The 17,229-nt window shown below is 32.1% G+C and overlaps 1 protein-coding gene and 1 long non-coding RNA gene across 2 annotated transcripts; one reads left to right on the forward strand and one right to left on the reverse strand.

The window, feature by feature from the left end:
• Nucleotides 1-5,612: 5,612 nt before the first annotated feature.
• Nucleotides 5,613-7,305, forward strand: LOC143066302 (uncharacterized). The gene is made up of 2 exons (XR_012975538.1): nt 5,613-6,486; nt 6,829-7,305. It is a non-coding gene; the product is annotated as an uncharacterized LOC143066302 (long non-coding RNA).
• Nucleotides 7,306-12,459: 5,154 nt separating this feature from the next.
• Nucleotides 12,460-13,662, reverse strand: LOC143066303 (uncharacterized). The gene has a single exon (XM_076239287.1). It carries the CDS (start codon nt 13,592-13,594, stop codon nt 12,521-12,523), a length of 1,074 nt encoding a protein of 357 aa, XP_076095402.1. The 5' UTR covers nt 13,595-13,662; the 3' UTR covers nt 12,460-12,520.
• Nucleotides 13,663-17,229: the final 3,567 nt, after the last annotated feature.

The following is a 17,229-nucleotide window of genomic DNA, read 5'->3' on the forward strand; positions in this document are numbered from 1 at the left end:
TGAAAAACAAATAAATAATAGCACACATTACACAACACAGAAAACTAAAGACTTAGCAACACGAACCCAACAAAAACTGGGGGTGATCTCGGGTGCTCTGGAAGGGTGAGCAGATCCTAGTTTTTGGTGGGGTTCGTGTTGCTTAGTCTTTAGTTGTTTATGTTGTGTATTGTGTTCTTTTATTTGTATTTTTGTCTTTCAGCCATGACGTTGTCGGTTTATTTTCGATCTATGAGTTTGACAGTCCCTCTGGTATCTCTCGACCCTAATTTACAACGGTTACACGATTTACAATCGGAAACAACGTGCATTGTTTGCATTGAAATTTCGTTGTCTGATTACTTTTCTCGTCCGATCAGGAGGTAAGAGCATGCAATGAAGGATAGTTTGATCCTTTATAATGTTTAAGGACATGGGATGTGTTACAATCGTCCCATAGTTAGGATGATGAGACGTATAATTATATTCGACACATTTTGTGTTAATATTTATTTAAAGACGAGACCATTTCCTCAATTGAATACCAGCCCTCGTATAGAAAACGAACACACATGTCAGTACTCACTGAATTCATCAATTCATCATTCTAGTATATAAGAGTACAATTACTAAATTAAACGTTTATATATGGCCTACACATGGGCCCCAGTGGCCATGTGTTCCTAGTAAAACAAGTACTGTATCACTGGCCTGTTAACACTGAAGTTGTGAGTTCGAACCATGCACTTGATTGACCTGGAGTTTTAGTTTTCTCCGAGAACTCCGGTTTCCTCCAACTATAAAACCCGAAATGGCTTATAGGGCTGAAATGGGCGTTTCTTTATCAATAAATCTGTACTACGCTGTGAGAGGTTCGTTCGAAACAGGCGACGCAGAAGTCATTAAAGGTTGTAGAAAAAAGCTTAATTTTGTCCAAAACCTGTTTTTTTAAGAAGTATGATGGCAAAATATAGAACTTCCTTTCTTTAAAAATGTTGAACAGACAAATACATAAAAAGAGACATTCTTGTTATATTCTACATTCATTTTGTAAATTTAATTGTTTTAAATGTGTTTCATCATCTGTCACTTAAAATACAGATTTTAACTAAATTATTCCGGCAATTTCTAGCTGTGTATTTTCACATTCCTAAAACGTCACATGTACTTTGTGATGAAAACACTCACATGAAATATTACTTCTTACATCGCTTTATAGCAATTCTAATTAATAAAGGAGCTTTCATTGTTTGTAGACAAAATGCAATATATTTGATCATCTCTTTTGTTTTCCTTGCATAAAAACTACACAAATGGAAATAATGAGTTTGTCAAGGAAGTAAAAGTACAAATTTTTACATTTTATTTTTAAGAAATCATCTGTTTGTTAAACAAAACCTAGCGTCAAATTATTTTCATCTTAATATTAGATAGTCATGACTATAACAAATAATTACACAGTAAATTACTAACCACGAAGCAAATTACTAATTACAAAGTAAGTCCCTGGTTACAAAGTAAATACTGATTACAAATTAGGGTAACCCAATATTAGTATGTCAAACTTTATTCAAACTAGTTTTATTAAAAAAAACAAGGAAAACAAGGACGTGAAGGAACAGAAAAGATTTTTGATGATTCACATGATCAGTGACGTCAGTCAACCTTAGTATCTGACAACAGAATTCACAATGGCATATAAAGAAATCTTGAAATATAAAGGAAATAAAAATAGTGAATGAAGAGATAAGGAACTCCATCTGCTTACAAGGATACATAGATGTTTCTGTTCTAACATCTGGTGCACATAGGTTAAATGGGTTTTATTGAAGATATTTATCATATTTTATGTTGAATAAATATTTATAAAAAATCAATGGAAAATATACAATAAGTCTTTCAAATAACATTGAGAATACATAAATAGATTGAACTTTTTTTCGTATTACGCAAGTATTTTTTTTTTTTGCTTTATTTCGACCTTTTTAATTAATAATTTCAAATTCAGAGAATTTAATATAATTCTTTAAAAATTCAGAAACAAAAAAATGAGAAAATCGTGTTTAAGTAAAAATGAATTATAAGAATAAACATAAAAGACACAAATGATTAAAAAGAACAATGGTGACTATCAAAATTGTGTTTATTTACTAAATTGCAAATATTTTCGTTGAAATAAATATACAATGTTTATTTCTATTGCTTTTTGTATCTTATATTAAATAGAAGTATAGCTTTAGAAAATAAAGAACACGTTTGATGTTTCCTTTAACAAAGAAGTACCAAACTTTGAGAAAGCTTTTAATTACCAAGTTAAAATTTATATATATATATATATATATATATATATATTTTCATTGATTTCATTTTTGTATAAGATTAATGAAAGTCAACTATTATAAGGCGATATCTACCTAATTTTATTGTTCATCAGATATTTTTGTTAAATAACCAGGTCCAATCTGAATGTTTCATCAAGAAAACGCTATAAGCAGATCTGTACTCTGTAGTACGCCGCTAGATTAAAACTGACGAGGAAAGGTAATACACGGCCACTGAAAGCTTTATTTTAGTAGAGCCCAGGTGGTCGTGTGGTCTAGCGGGACGGCTGCAGTGCAGGCGATTTGGTGTCACGATATCACAGTAGCATGGGTTCGAATCCCGGCGAGGGAGGAACAAAAAATTTGCGAAAGCAAATTTACAGATCTATTGTATATATATATATATATATATATATATATATATATATATAAGTGTCTAAGAATGTAACTTTACATTCTTAGACACTTATATAATTTAATTTAGTAACTGCATTAGTTTATTTACAAACTGATCCACACCTAGATAGATTGAATGTTGATTGTTGCTATTTTTAGACACTATATATATAATAATATTTTTAAATTTGCAAACTACATTTCACATCAAATAATAACAGTTCGTTAAAATATTGTCACTAGCGCTTTCATGCCTTCTGGCAATCTTCAGGCGACGTTTTAACAATGTCCTTGACGACACTGCCGTTGGTAACGTTTATTACGTTACAATAACGATAAGGGGAGATAAATCAAACGTGTTTACGTAGATCCGTTTAATTTTGGCTGAAAGTCCTTTATAAAGTGTGCTTCCTTTGCCAGTCTTTTATATTTGTTCGATTCGTTCATTTTATAGAACGGATATACGGTAAATTTTCCACTACTGCACGTTTCGAAATGTTCGCTCACATCTTGCATTCGTGTGGATGGATCTCGTATCTGTTGTCTGTGAACACGAACTCTTTGACAAATTGAGTTACCAGTCTGTCCGATGTACCATTCCTTGCAAGTGCTGCATACAATACAGTAAATAAGGTTTACCGTTTTGCAATTCATGTCTGCATTTGGAATAATGGTTTGGCCGTTTTTCAATGTTATTTGCGGGCCGGTTGCCATGTATTCACAAAGACCACATCTAGGGTCATTACATTTTGAAACGTTGTATTGTATTCCATTTGGATCATAAAACTTAGCCCTTGTTAAAATCTTTTTAAGATTTAAAGGCTGTCTTTTACTTTTCAGGAATTTTTCTGTAGGGAAAAGCTTTTTTAATTTTTTCGGTTTTTGTAAAACTGGCAAATTTGCTTTTATGACGTTGAATATGTCAGGATTGTACGGGTTATGAGTGCTAACAAACGGGATAAGTTCTGTATTACTCTCTTTACGTGCTGTGGACCTGAGTTCCGTCATTGGTATAGCTTTTGCCTTTTCTATTCCCTTTTCTATTAGTGGGTTTGGATAGTTTTGTTCTTTCAAAAACACCTTTAGTTCATTCAAACGTAATTCCTTCGTGAAATCATCACTCACAATTGTACATACACGTCATGCTAGACAAAACGGGATGTTTCTTTTCGTATGTGAAGGATGGCATGAATGAAAATTCAGGTATTGGTGGGTGTCCGTCTCCTTATAATATATATCTGTGGTTAAGGTTGTTCCATTCTTTAATATTAAAATATCTAGAAATGGCAGTCTTTGTTCGCTAGATTCGATGGTAAATTTAATCGAAGGATGTAATGTGTTTATCAGACTATGAAACTTCTCTAAATTGTGACTTTTGTTTAAAATGATAAAACAGTCGTCTAAGAATCGCTTCCATTCCGATTTTACGTACACTTTAAAAGCTGTATCAAATTCACTTTCAACTTGTTGATACATTTTGGCCTCCAGAAATCCCATCACGAGAGTTGCGTATGTGGGAGCAACTTTTGTTCCCATAGCTGTACCAGAGATCTGTAGATAATATTTTCCATCAAAGAAAAAGGTATTATTATCTAGTATGATTTTCAATCCCTCCAACAAAAAATTATTCGAAAATCTTTGGTCGATAATGTGCCTATATGACTCTAGCCAAAATTTTACAGCATCTAATCCTAGTTTGTGCGGTATATTGGTGTAAAGACTTGTTACGTCGAAGCTTACCAATATTGCATCTTCTTTGACTTCGGCTGGTAAATGATTTAAAAAATGAAATGGCTCAATCTATGAGTTGGACACTGCGGTCCAGCAACAATAGGCCGAAATTTTAAATCTTTTGGTGAATTTATTTCGATATATGCGCAATTTTGTTGTTGAACTGCTGTTTCTACTTCCTTACTAGTGACACTATTTTAACGAACTGTTATTATTTGATGTGAAATGTAGTTTGCAAATTTAAAAATATTATTATATACATTCTGTACACCGTGTTTATTTACTTTTGCTATATATATATATATATATTATATATTATATATGTTAGCGGCAATAAGTGAAATTAGGCATTAAGCTTAAATCCTAGGCAATAAGCTAACGCCTAGGCATTAAGTTATTGCCTGAAATTTTCAGGCATTAAGCTTATTACCTGAAATTTGGTGATGATTATTCATCCTATTGCCGAACATGATTTTAGGCAATAAGTGAAATCTGGAATTTATGTGTTTTTAGTGATTTTTCTTGAAATAAAGTCTTTTCTTAATTATATTTCTAATATGTTTATCTGACAAATCTTCAAATTTTATTACTTTTCTTATTTAAAACAGAATTAACTCATACTTTTTTGTGGAAGTACAAAAAATAAAAAAGATTTAAAAAAGTGTTTGTATCCCATTAAAAAGGGAGATTCTGCATAATCCTAATAATAACTATTTGAAAATATTTACACTTCACTGGTCAAGCTGGTTTGAACTGGTCAAAAGTAGACAAAATTAAGATATGATTTTTTGCTCATATCATTTTATTGGATAAGTAAATTTTCTTTGTTAAAATATTTGTTAAATACCCTAAACTATCTTGTCTTTTTCACTTCTTTATCTGAATTATTCGCATTAAGTGACACCATACCTATTGAAGAAAAATTTCTTGAATCTTTGAGGTCTAAATTAAACTTTTGAAATCATCAGAAAAAAAAGCAACAAAAGATTACTACAATTTAAGAAGGTATGACAATTTTACCATTGGTGGTTTTGAGAGGTATGTAACTAAAGTCATCGAGAATTCAACTCTAAACAAAGGCATTGGACGGTCCCCCTATGAAGCCTTATTTGGTCAATGTGCAACAATTGAATTAACATCAGAAACCAAAATTCCGAAAGAAATATTGGTGACCTTAGAAAAGGAAGAGAACAGAAAATATTGTCGATGTCTCCGATATAATAGAATATATTGCAGAACCAAATGTGGAACCTTCTACTTCAATTACTGATGAAACGCAAAAGGTAAGTCGAAAATAGTACTCAGAAATATTTAAAAAAAAAAACAACAAAAAAACGACTCTTTAATCCTGGCAGGAGCTTGAACTAAAGTATAACAGTACTTCCATGTAATGTATACCAGATAAACCACAGGAATGATATTCGGAGCTTAAGAAATAAAAAATGTCTGCTTACTAAGAGGTAACAGTTTTTGTTGAAGGCCGTATGGTTACCTATAGGTCTTAACTTATATACTATTATGTCTTGTCCTATTGACAAGCATACCACACCTTCGAATTTTTAAATTGAGTGTTAAGTCAAACGATCATTATGAACAAAAAACGTTATTACCACAAAACTGTAACTAAATTTTAAAAACTGATTTATTCCAGTCCGGCTTTATAAATATTTATAATTACACCAAATGAATTTTTTTTTTACCTTATTATTTATGGAAACTATTTTTCAAGATGTCTTAAAGTGCTATAGTATGTGAAAAGGATACATCTGGAGCTCATATGTGTAGTAAATGTGACAAACACATGTTATATGTGGTACTACTGTTAGTGAAGAGGGATATGGTTCGAAGGTGGTATGTCCAAATTGTACAATTGATACCAACAGAGTTCGACATCGTTCGGGAGCCATGGATAGTCAACTGAAGCAGGCAAACACTATGATAGCCAGGAGCAAAAAGGAACTAGGGACGACAGAAGTTGGCCAAACAGTTGCCGTACCAATACTGATGTTTGATAGAGGGAAGGGTGACATTAGAAATTTATTCATTTAATATCATTGAGGTAAGATATTTAATCAAAAGTTTGACTGCATCATTTAATTTGTCATGTTTATTGAATACTAAACAGAAAGAAAACCAATAAAAGTAAAGATGTTTATATTAATATAGGAAGGGGGTTGTGGGACCAGACCCCTCCCCCTCTTTTTGAAAAATCCAGATTCTGCAACTGATGAATGCCACAAAGACAGTTGAAAATCCCCATATGAAAGACGAATTTATTTTGTAATTCACTGAAAAAATTGCAACAACCTAATAGATTATACTCTCAGAAATAATACTTTATCGATATTTTATTGAAAATAATCAAACCTGCATAAGAATTTCATCTGTTTATTTTTTTCAGGTCAATAATAAAGGCAATGCTGTTTTAGCTACAAGATTTGGACAACTTCTAGGAACATTCGGAACAAATGAGATGGGAATCTGTAAACAAAATTTAATTCTGAAAGAGCCAATTAATTGTGAAACAACTTAAAGTGTACATGAGGCAGCAACCCATCAGTCATTATCCGGAGATCAAGGATTTTTCAAATGTTCTTGTAGAACTAATTGTTAAGTAACCGGTGCAAATGCAAGAAAAACGGGAGAAAGTGCAATAGTCGGTGCCACAGTTCGACAACTTGTGATAACAAATGATTTTAACACAAATTTGTATCAAGTTTTCATGTTTTATAAGTAATATTTGATGAGTTTTAATATAAAAACATATTTTATTTATGATTTTTTTCCCCAGTAGATGACATTTTAAACTTCAGTTCTCGTAATGTTTTGATGTAACAAATGTATAATTTTTATTTAATTGAATAAATGTCTTGTATTTGCTCGCATTTATATTTTAGGCATTAAGCTTAATGCCTTGACACATTTTTCAGGATATAAGCTTAAATCCTAGGATTTAAGACTAATGCCTAACATCATTTAGGCATTAGACTTAATGCCTAGGCGTTAGCTTATTGCCTAGGATTTAAGCTTAATGCCTAATTTCACTTATTGCCGCTAACATATATATATATATATATGTCAGTTGTATTATAGCACCATTACGATCCTTATATATATATATAGCAACAATCAACATCAACAAATTAGCTTCATCGGGCGTGTGCATCTATCCGATGAAGCTAATTTGTTTTGCGAAATATTGCGTGAATAATATATAAAATATAACAACTAATTTTATAACACTCATTAGTGTGTTAAAGTTACATTCTTAGACACTTATATATATATATATATGTCAGTTGTATTATAAAAGACAAATATATCTACTTGCTAATTAGCATCAGTTAATGATCTTGTCTGCATTGAGTGGCGCAAGGGGTTTAACTGTTATGCTGTTATGGGGTAATTAAATTATTTGTTATCTGTTATTCTAAAAATATATTTACTGTTATTGTCTTATTCCTTGTTAGCTGTTATAAGACTTTTATTTTTAATGTTATCTGTTATTGTGAGATTGTATTCGCTGTTAACTGTTATTGAAAATTGGAATGTTAGCATTTTGACAGCCAATCTTATGTAGAAATTGAAGAAAATTGACCATTGTGATTTGGACGGAGAATTGTCTCATTGGCACTCGTACCACATCTTCTTATTATCACTATTGAGGTCTTTCCACTGGTGATATGGAGTTCAGGTATTTGCAGAAGGATTCCAGTAACATACATCACATAAACATATTTAAAAACAGTCGGGTCCAGGACCATTCCAGTGTATATTATTATCATTCTTTGTAATAAATTACATTGTCTGTGAACATGTTTTTAGATGTATGATTTTGTACAAGGACGCCTCCGGGTGCGAGAATTTCTCGCTACATTGAAGACCTGTTGGTGACCCTCTGCTGTTGTTTTTTATTTGGTCGGGTTGTTGTCTCTTTGACACATTCCCCATTTCCATTCTCAATTTTACAAATTATAGTTTGATTTTGACTTTGTACACATTTTTCTACCAAATTATAATTTGTATTTTGACTTTGTACACATTTTTTGTACAGATGATGATTTGTAAAAATACCAATTTGTATAAAATTTGACTAAAATTCACTTATAACTTTAACAATAACATGATATGGATTTTCTTCTAAAACAAAAGCATTGATACACCGTATATAAATTTAATTCAATGACCAAATAATAAACGTTATAGTGTACTGTTACACCACTGTCCAAGGTTAGGCACCAACTAACATGTTTTTCCCCACCACTTTCTGTATGTGCCTGTCCCAAGTCAGGAGACTATAATTCAGTGGTTGTTTTCGTTTATTATTTTGTAGATAAATCAGGCTGTTAAATTTCTCATTTGAATTGTTTTTCGTTTGTCATTTCAAGGCCTTTTATTTCTAATTATGCAGTATTGGTTTGATCATAGTTGGAGGTGGTATGATGAGCTATAGTTGTTTGTTAATTTCTGTGTCTTTTTGTTTCTTTTGGAGAGTTGTCTCATTGGCAATCATACCACATCTTCTTTTATACTTATTTACAAAATACAAAAATAGTACATATGTATCATTTGTTTGAGCATTTGAGCGAAATATTGCCTTTGGGAATTACACAACATCTTTTGCATTTAGCATTTACATTTAGAAGTGCTACTCCTCCTCTTTGTATTTACATGAAAGAGAACCCTGACTATCAATTTTTCAAAAGCTTTTTTTACTGGTTCATATAGTGAAAAGTGAAGCTCAGAAACTGTTGCAGCAAAAAAAGATGTGTCTTTAACACCTTCAAATATTTAATTTCTCGACAAAATATCCTTTAAATAAGTGAATATAAATGTCTCTGTTAAGGCCTAGCCAGGTCCATACAACCAGCTATATAATGAGATATACTGTCAGTACTGTATTGGTGGACCGGGCTGATTTTCAGATTTCATTTACTGTTATCTGTTATTGTCCCTTTTCAATTCCTTGTTATCTGTTTTAAGCCAAATCAATTTACTGTTTTGCTGTTATTGGAACCCCCTTCCCCCCACACATACTTTGGATTTCTTTATTTTTTGCAAATACAGCCATGACTACGCATCCCCTTCCCAAGGAGTTTCCAATTTTACATATTTATTCTGCATACACATTTTTTGTAACATTTTATAGCTCATCAGTTTTAGTTAAACTTAGAAACTTAAATTGTTCATCACTTTCTTTTTTAAAAGGTCTTTTAACATTCTGTTGTGAAAAGAACGATTAAATTTTGTTACATATACTGCACATGTATTTCGAGCAAATCTGAAATTATTTTCTCTATTTTAAACATTATCACAAAGCCACTCAAATAAAATTCAGTCGATGTTGAAAATATATGTTCAATCATATATATATATGAAAGTCGTCAAGTGACTTTATTATACACATATCGCTGGCCATTTGAACGACATGTCTTAATGTAGTGTTTTTAAAACTTCTAAAAATATATTGACAGACATATATAATATATCTATTATTATAATTTGGGATAATTCTTTTTATATTTTATATGACTTATATCAAAAAGGTATACCATTAATAATACTATGCTTAAGTTAATGGTGAAAATAGTCCAGTTACCATAAAATACTTCTGAAACATTCAAAATATTTTGAATAACATTGAAAATATTAGTCGCAATTCATTTTTGAGATTTTTTGATCAGCTTGTTTTATTTATAATTTAAAGTTGATATATAGTATGTAAGTGTTAATGCATCATATTGTGTTGAAGTAATTTTATGATTGATTATTGTGAAATTTTTAATTTCAATACTTTATTCAGTATATTGAATACAGGTTTAATTTTAAGTTGATGTTCAAATTTAATCTTTTTTTAAAAACATTTCCTAAATCGATAAAATTCAGTTAATAGATACAAAGAACAGGTCTAGGTTGGTTAAGACTTGGTCGAGTATGGTTCATACAAGGTCGAGTATGATTCAGACTAGGTCGAGTATGGTTCAGACTAGGTCGAGTATGGTTCAGACTAGGTCGAGCATGGTTCAGACTATTAAGTATGGTTCAGACTACAGTCGAGTATCATCAAGTACATTTCAGACCAAGTAAGACTGGTCGAGTAAAAAACAGTACAGTCGATTAAAGATATAGGCCATTTCAGACTTTTACTGGTTTGTAGTGATAGTAGTCTACTGTTTACAAACTGTGACTTAGTTGGAGAGTTGTCTCATTGGCACTCATACCGCATATATATATCTAATAACTCATGAATAGTAACAGTGAAGCCACACAATATCGTACGTGATCTGTCACAGTGTTTTGAGGTAATAAGCATTGCGTATATGTTTTATAACATTTGATTGAGGCAAACTAAAGTTAGGAGAACGGAAACTATGTGTGTGGACATACGCAACACAAAAGTTCCGACTACTGGTGATACCAAAGGTTTAACCTCTAGTACTGACATCAACCCCTACACAATTTTGATTTCTTTATTTTTTGGGCGAATAAAGCCATGATTATGCGTCCCCTTCACAAGGAATGTCAAATTTTACAAATTTATTTTATAGCTTTTCAGTTCTGTTTTTACTTTCTCTTTTAAATGTCTTAACATTCTATTTGGACAGAACGATTAGTTACATATGAATACTTCACATGTATTTCTAGAAAATCTGTGTTTTAAACATTTTTACAAAGCTTATAAAATAAAAAATTCAGTGGAGATTGAAAATTAATGTTCAATCAAATATATATGCAAGTTGTCAATTGAACGACATTTCATAATTTGATGTTTATTAAACTTATAGAACAATACACTCTTGGTTAAGGGACGACATCAAAAGTTCATGGTAGGATAACAAACTTATCTGAGCGATACTGATGAGTCTTGTGTAGTCGACGAAACGCGCGTTTAGCGTATTAAATTATAATCCTGGTACCTTTGATAACTATGGACATACATGCACAACAAAGGTACACATCACTGATATAAGAGATGCATCTGTACAATACATGACGTGTGGGTAATCGTATATTTGAAAGAGATAAAAATATAAACACAGAATTGATATCAGTTTTTTAATTCATTACCCCCAGAGCGCCTCTGTAATACTACTATAAATGATTATGTGTTTAAGATGTATCGTCGTCGTGGATTTTTGCAATAGCGAATAAGTGGCAACAGATATTTCGCGATTTGAAATCTTTCTTCTTCTCTTTTAAATAATGCCGTTGTTGCATGGTTTGTGAATGAACTAAATCAAAATAACTTTAAGAACTATGTTTCAGACACTTATATTTAAGAAGAAGTAAGTCATGGGGCTTGAATATATCGTGATTTTACCACAGGTTGGCCCTTTATGCAAAATATTTTACCCCTGAGCGATAGGGTAGAATATTTTGCATAAAGGGCTAACCCGTGGTAAAATCACGATATATTCAAGCCCCCATGAATTATTTCGATTCTAATAGGACATATACAGCAATTCTTTTGGATCAAAGCGCTCTAAGTGAAGGCAATATTTGCCGTTCCCATAAATAAACGCACTATTAAATTGACGTAAAAGAACAGAGCAAACTGGATAAGTGACATGATTAAACTATTTAAAATAACGTATTTAGATAGGTTTTGGATGATTGTAAATGATATGTTTACTTATTTGTTTTATATGTTTACAAACAATGGCTTATATAACACATTTTAGCATCGTTTGTTTACGTTTCCTTGTGATTATTTTCGGTTTCACAAGCGTGTATTTTCCCCTAAAATGCTTATTTTCTGACGTCATCGTTTTATGACGTCGGTAAGCTCATTCATAAAAAAGCATATGAAGATGGAGTACGATCGGAAGAGCCCAAGCAATTTATTCATATTTTACCACGGGTGTGTACTCAGAGCGTTTGAAGGACGGCATGTTAGAATAAACAATATTGTAAAAAGAAAAGAAGTTTATGCACATTACAATTTAGAAAAAAACACCTTGTCAACTCACATTTTCTTTCTTTTAATTCAGAAAGAGTGTCTTGGTCTTTTTAAAGTTTTATTTTCGGCAGCTTTTATTTTAATTTCATTATTTTATATTCCCAAATATGAAAAAAAGATTAGTTGAAGCACCCTAATATAATTTTACAAGGTCTCGCCTTTTCCACGATTCCCATATAAACTTATATTGGTAAGATAACATGTGTGTCCTAGATAATAATTCCTGAATTCTGCAATATCTGTATTTTGGCTCTTTCATATATTTTAAGGTTGAATGAGTGGCAAATTGTATATTTTTTATGTAATTGAGAATATTTGTTTTTAGAAGTTCTTCTATAACTTCGAATTCACACCCTTCACAGTTTATAGTCAATAGATCAAGTTGTTTTTCACAACTAAAACCTAACCGTATAAAAATCTGAGTAATGTTGAAGATCTGGATTGTTGTATTCTTATTTGATGTTTGTTTTATAAAAACTGACGAGCCTTCACCATTCGGTCCACTGATAGATATATCTAATTTGGCATTTTGTTTACCAACACCAAACTGATAAACTTCAACCATATGTTCCGATGAAAATGTTTTTACTAAATGGTCATAGTATCGCTTTAACGGCTCTAAAATGATATAACGCTTTGGTTTAAATAACGAAATGATATGACTTGCATCTATTCCAGTATTGCCACCAATGTCCAGCACTGAACTTCTATCATTAAGGAACGTATGGTTGTTCCAACGTATTTCAGCTTTGTTCCCTGTCCAAATTGCATTCCCTTTGTTATAATCTAATAAATAATTACTAACACAAATTGCAAGTCGCTTCTTCTCGCGGTCTGTTAGAGACAGTACATCGGCACGTTTCATCTGTATTTTCTGACAGTCATGTAAATAATTTCCATGCGATCCTTGGTCAGATAATTTTTGTAGACGAGAACGAATTGTTACAGACAGAGATTGTGGTGATTTAGACTGATGATTTTTTGTATCAATTTTGTGATCTGTACGTTGTTCAAGCTGTGTAGATTCCAGCGTCATCATCGAATCCTTTGTTGAAGTTTGTGTTGTTGACTTTGTTTGGAATGCAGATTCGGACTGTCTTCTTTGAAGTGTTTTGTTTTCGACGAACATAAATTTGCTAATCAATGACGTGAGAACCATTAAGATACACACATTGAGTAGGAATAAGAATGTCTTTGACATTGTCATGAAGACGAAGAACAAACTGTCAATATATCAATTAATACTACTAAATGTAAAACTCATCCAATATTTATATAAAATGGTTATACATTCACCTATGTTGCAGTAGATGATATTAGCTGTCTTCTCTTTGACGAAACTGTTTCCTATATGATTTGTCAAATTATTTTTGTTCACTAAACTATGATTGAAATCGATCGTATTAACTCCTCCCCTTTATAATTAAGATGGTGTACGTATGGAACAGCAGCTGCGTGCAGTCAATGCTTCATATGAATACGCAAATAAAAAATAAGCAGGGTAATATTTTAAGGTACTAGTAGTATGGAGGTATAAAAAACTATGAAAAAAATGAAGTTTTATATATTTTTGTTTTGAAGCTACAGTTTGTGCAAAATCTGATGCAATTTGTAAAGATTATGTAGAGAAAAGTAATTTCACCTTTTTTTTTAAATTTTACGACAATGAATTGAATCAAGTTAACATTTATTCATTTACAACGATTGACAAAGGCAGAAGTGTGTAAACTAAACATAACAAACAGGCCAGAGTAGATATTTTCTCTTGTTATTTTTACAAATTCGATCCGGATTCTTTGTCCCCCTCCTCCTGATACTCAAAAGTAAAATCACAAAAGAAAATCCCAGGATTATTCAAAACGGAAAGTCCCTATTAAAAGGCAAAATCAATCGATAAAACAGATCAAACTAATAAATAACAACTGTCATATTCCTGACTTGGTACAGGCATTTTCTTATATAGAAAATTATCGACTGAACCTTGTTTTATAGCTAGCTTTACTTCTCAATTGTATGCGATACTCATTCCAAAGTTCAACTAAAATCAGGAAAGTTTACATATTGTAACACAGGGAAATGTTCCTCCATAACAATTAGGTTATACATATAAAATTTCCTGTAAAAATCACAATTTAGGCATGATGAGCAAAATAATCTCCTCTTATTTTTCTTTTTAAGGAACTTCTCATTATTTAAATGAAATGCATTTAACTTCCTACTAGTATATAAAACAATTAAGTTACATAGTCAAACACAGGTAAGGAAGAATAAAAAAAAAGATAAAGCCATGTGAGAGCCAAAATATCCAGTCAAAGACTCAAATTTGTGATGAGGAAAACGTCCTATTTAAAGAACCTATATCTTGTACAGATTGAGTTATTTTTTTTTATAAGAATAGGCAATGATTTATAAAAGTGTTGGCCGCTATATACTTATTGATTTTTTGAATATGGAAAATATCTCTGATTAAAGTAAATTCAATTAGAACTAATTTAACGAATGATATTAACTTTCTCAAACTAATTATGCCTCAATCATCAATAAATACACACTTTACAACAGTTAGATTCGATCGTATTGACTCCTCCCCTTTATAATTAAGATGATGTATAAAATGAACAGCAGCTGCATACATTCAATGTTTTATATTAAATTCGTAAATTAAAAGTAAACATTGTAAACAATTATGGAGGTATAAAAAATAGACTTAACTTTGAACTATGTTATTTCATGTGTGTACCATCAGAGTGTTGTCTCCTTTCTTAATTTTCACATCACTTTCTATTATAATTGCTAAGCCTTGATCGAAAAATCTTTTGGTGGTCTATGATTGTCTATCGGTCCCTTAAATATTTCACAAGAATTCAAATCAATACTTTGTGTATAGAAAACTTAACTACGTATATCTTATTTATGCGACATTGATACGGTTTCACTAACATCAATTTATAAAGCTCCACATGCATGCATCAATGCATATAGTTTCACGTTCAAACACCTATATAGTTCCAGAAACATGTACCAATGCGTAGTTTCCCGTTCAACAATTTATAAAGTGCCAGTTGTTGAAAGATACGGGCTGTGTTCATCTCATATATTTTATGATGGTATGATACTAAACCTCTAACGGTAGGAATTGTACTTGATATTCATATGATGAAGACATAATCTTTCAATCAGTTTAATTGAGGTCTGGAGCTGGTATTTCAGTAACTGCTAGTAGTCCTTTGTTAATTTATGTATTATTGTCATTTTCTTTAGTTTATTTTGTTTCCTATATATTCTGACGTCGTACTCGGACTTCTTTTGAACTGAGTTTTACTGCAAGCATTGATGTCTGTTTGCATTTTTCTATATTGGCTAGATATATAGGGGAGGGTTGAAATCTCACAAACCATGTTAACACCGGCCGCATTTTTGCGCCTGTCCCAAGTCGGGTGACTCTGGCCTTTGTTAGTCGTGTGTGCACGCTAAGACTCCTTCGTCTTGCAATAATATTAATAGATTTGACTTTTCTACACTTTACACAGGTATTCCCCATTCCAAACTAAAAGACACATTGACAGAATTGGTATTGATTAGATTCATAAAAAAAGAATGGCCAACGTAGATACAAGTATCTTGTCTTAGGGAGGGGTAAATCCTTCTTTGTAAAGGATCACATTGATTCTAACCAAAAAATCTCTGAAACTTACATGATCAAGATGCTTGATTGTTTGATTGACAACTTATTTGTTACGTTTGGAGAACGTGTTTTTCCAACAGACTGTATGCATTGATTCCAATGTGAACCTATTGCGCCCCTCTTCTTGTCGACTTGTTTCTTTATTGTTATAAGGCTGACTTCATACATCTTCTTAGAACTTCTTAGGATGACAAATAAGAAGTAAGCAATATCCTTTAACTTTACTTTCCGCTATATAGATCATGTTCTCTCACTAAATAATTCAACATTTGGTGACTACAATGTATGTTGAACTTGAGATAAGGGATAAAACAGATACAGTTAAGCCTGCCTCATATCTTGACTGGCATCTAGAAATTGACATCGAGGATTGGTTGAAAACAAAACTTTCCGACAAACGAGATTATTTCAGCTTCCAAAATGTGAACTTTCAATTTCTATTTAGCAACATTTCAGCAGCGCCAGCATACGGAGTCTTTCAAAATTGATACGATATTCTTGCGCTTGTATTTCTATCATGATTTCCTTGATAGAGGGTTGGTACTCACAAGGAAGCTATCAAACCAGGAGTTCCAAATGGTGAAGTTGAAATCTTCACTTCGTAAATTTTACGGACGCAATCACAAGTTGGTTGACTGTTATGATATAACCGTTTCACATATGATATCGGATATGTTTCTTACGCCGTAACTACTACTATCCCGTTCCCTTTTCATGTGTGTGACCTACCGAATTAGACTATTTACCGGCTTTGTAATAACAGAAGCAACACGATGGATGGAACACGTGAAGCAGGATCTGCTTACACTTCCGGAGCACCTGAGATCACCCCCCAGTTTTTGGTGGGGTTCGTGATGCTAAGTCTTTACCTTTCAAGGCCGTAGCAAGGGTCTTTCAAATAGCGAGGCAAGCGCATTTTCGCCGAGCGGAGCGAGACGAAAAAAAATTTGGCAGGGGGGTCTGGGAAGCTCTGGGGTAAATGGTGCAAAATCCTGCTATCTGGGTGTTTCCTGGGCCTATATTAGTGATATCGATCATATGGGTTTCAGGTGCCATAAAAGTGATAAAACATTTTTTTTCTTGAGGGGGGGGGGATATGGTTACTTATGTGTAAAATGAATAAATTGGAACCTTTTTATCTGGTAAATAATAAATGT

The sequence above is a fragment of the Mytilus galloprovincialis genome, chromosome 3 (genome assembly GCF_965363235.1).
Source record: "Mytilus galloprovincialis chromosome 3, xbMytGall1.hap1.1, whole genome shotgun sequence".
NCBI classification, from domain to species: Eukaryota; Metazoa; Mollusca; class Bivalvia; order Mytilida; family Mytilidae; genus Mytilus; species Mytilus galloprovincialis.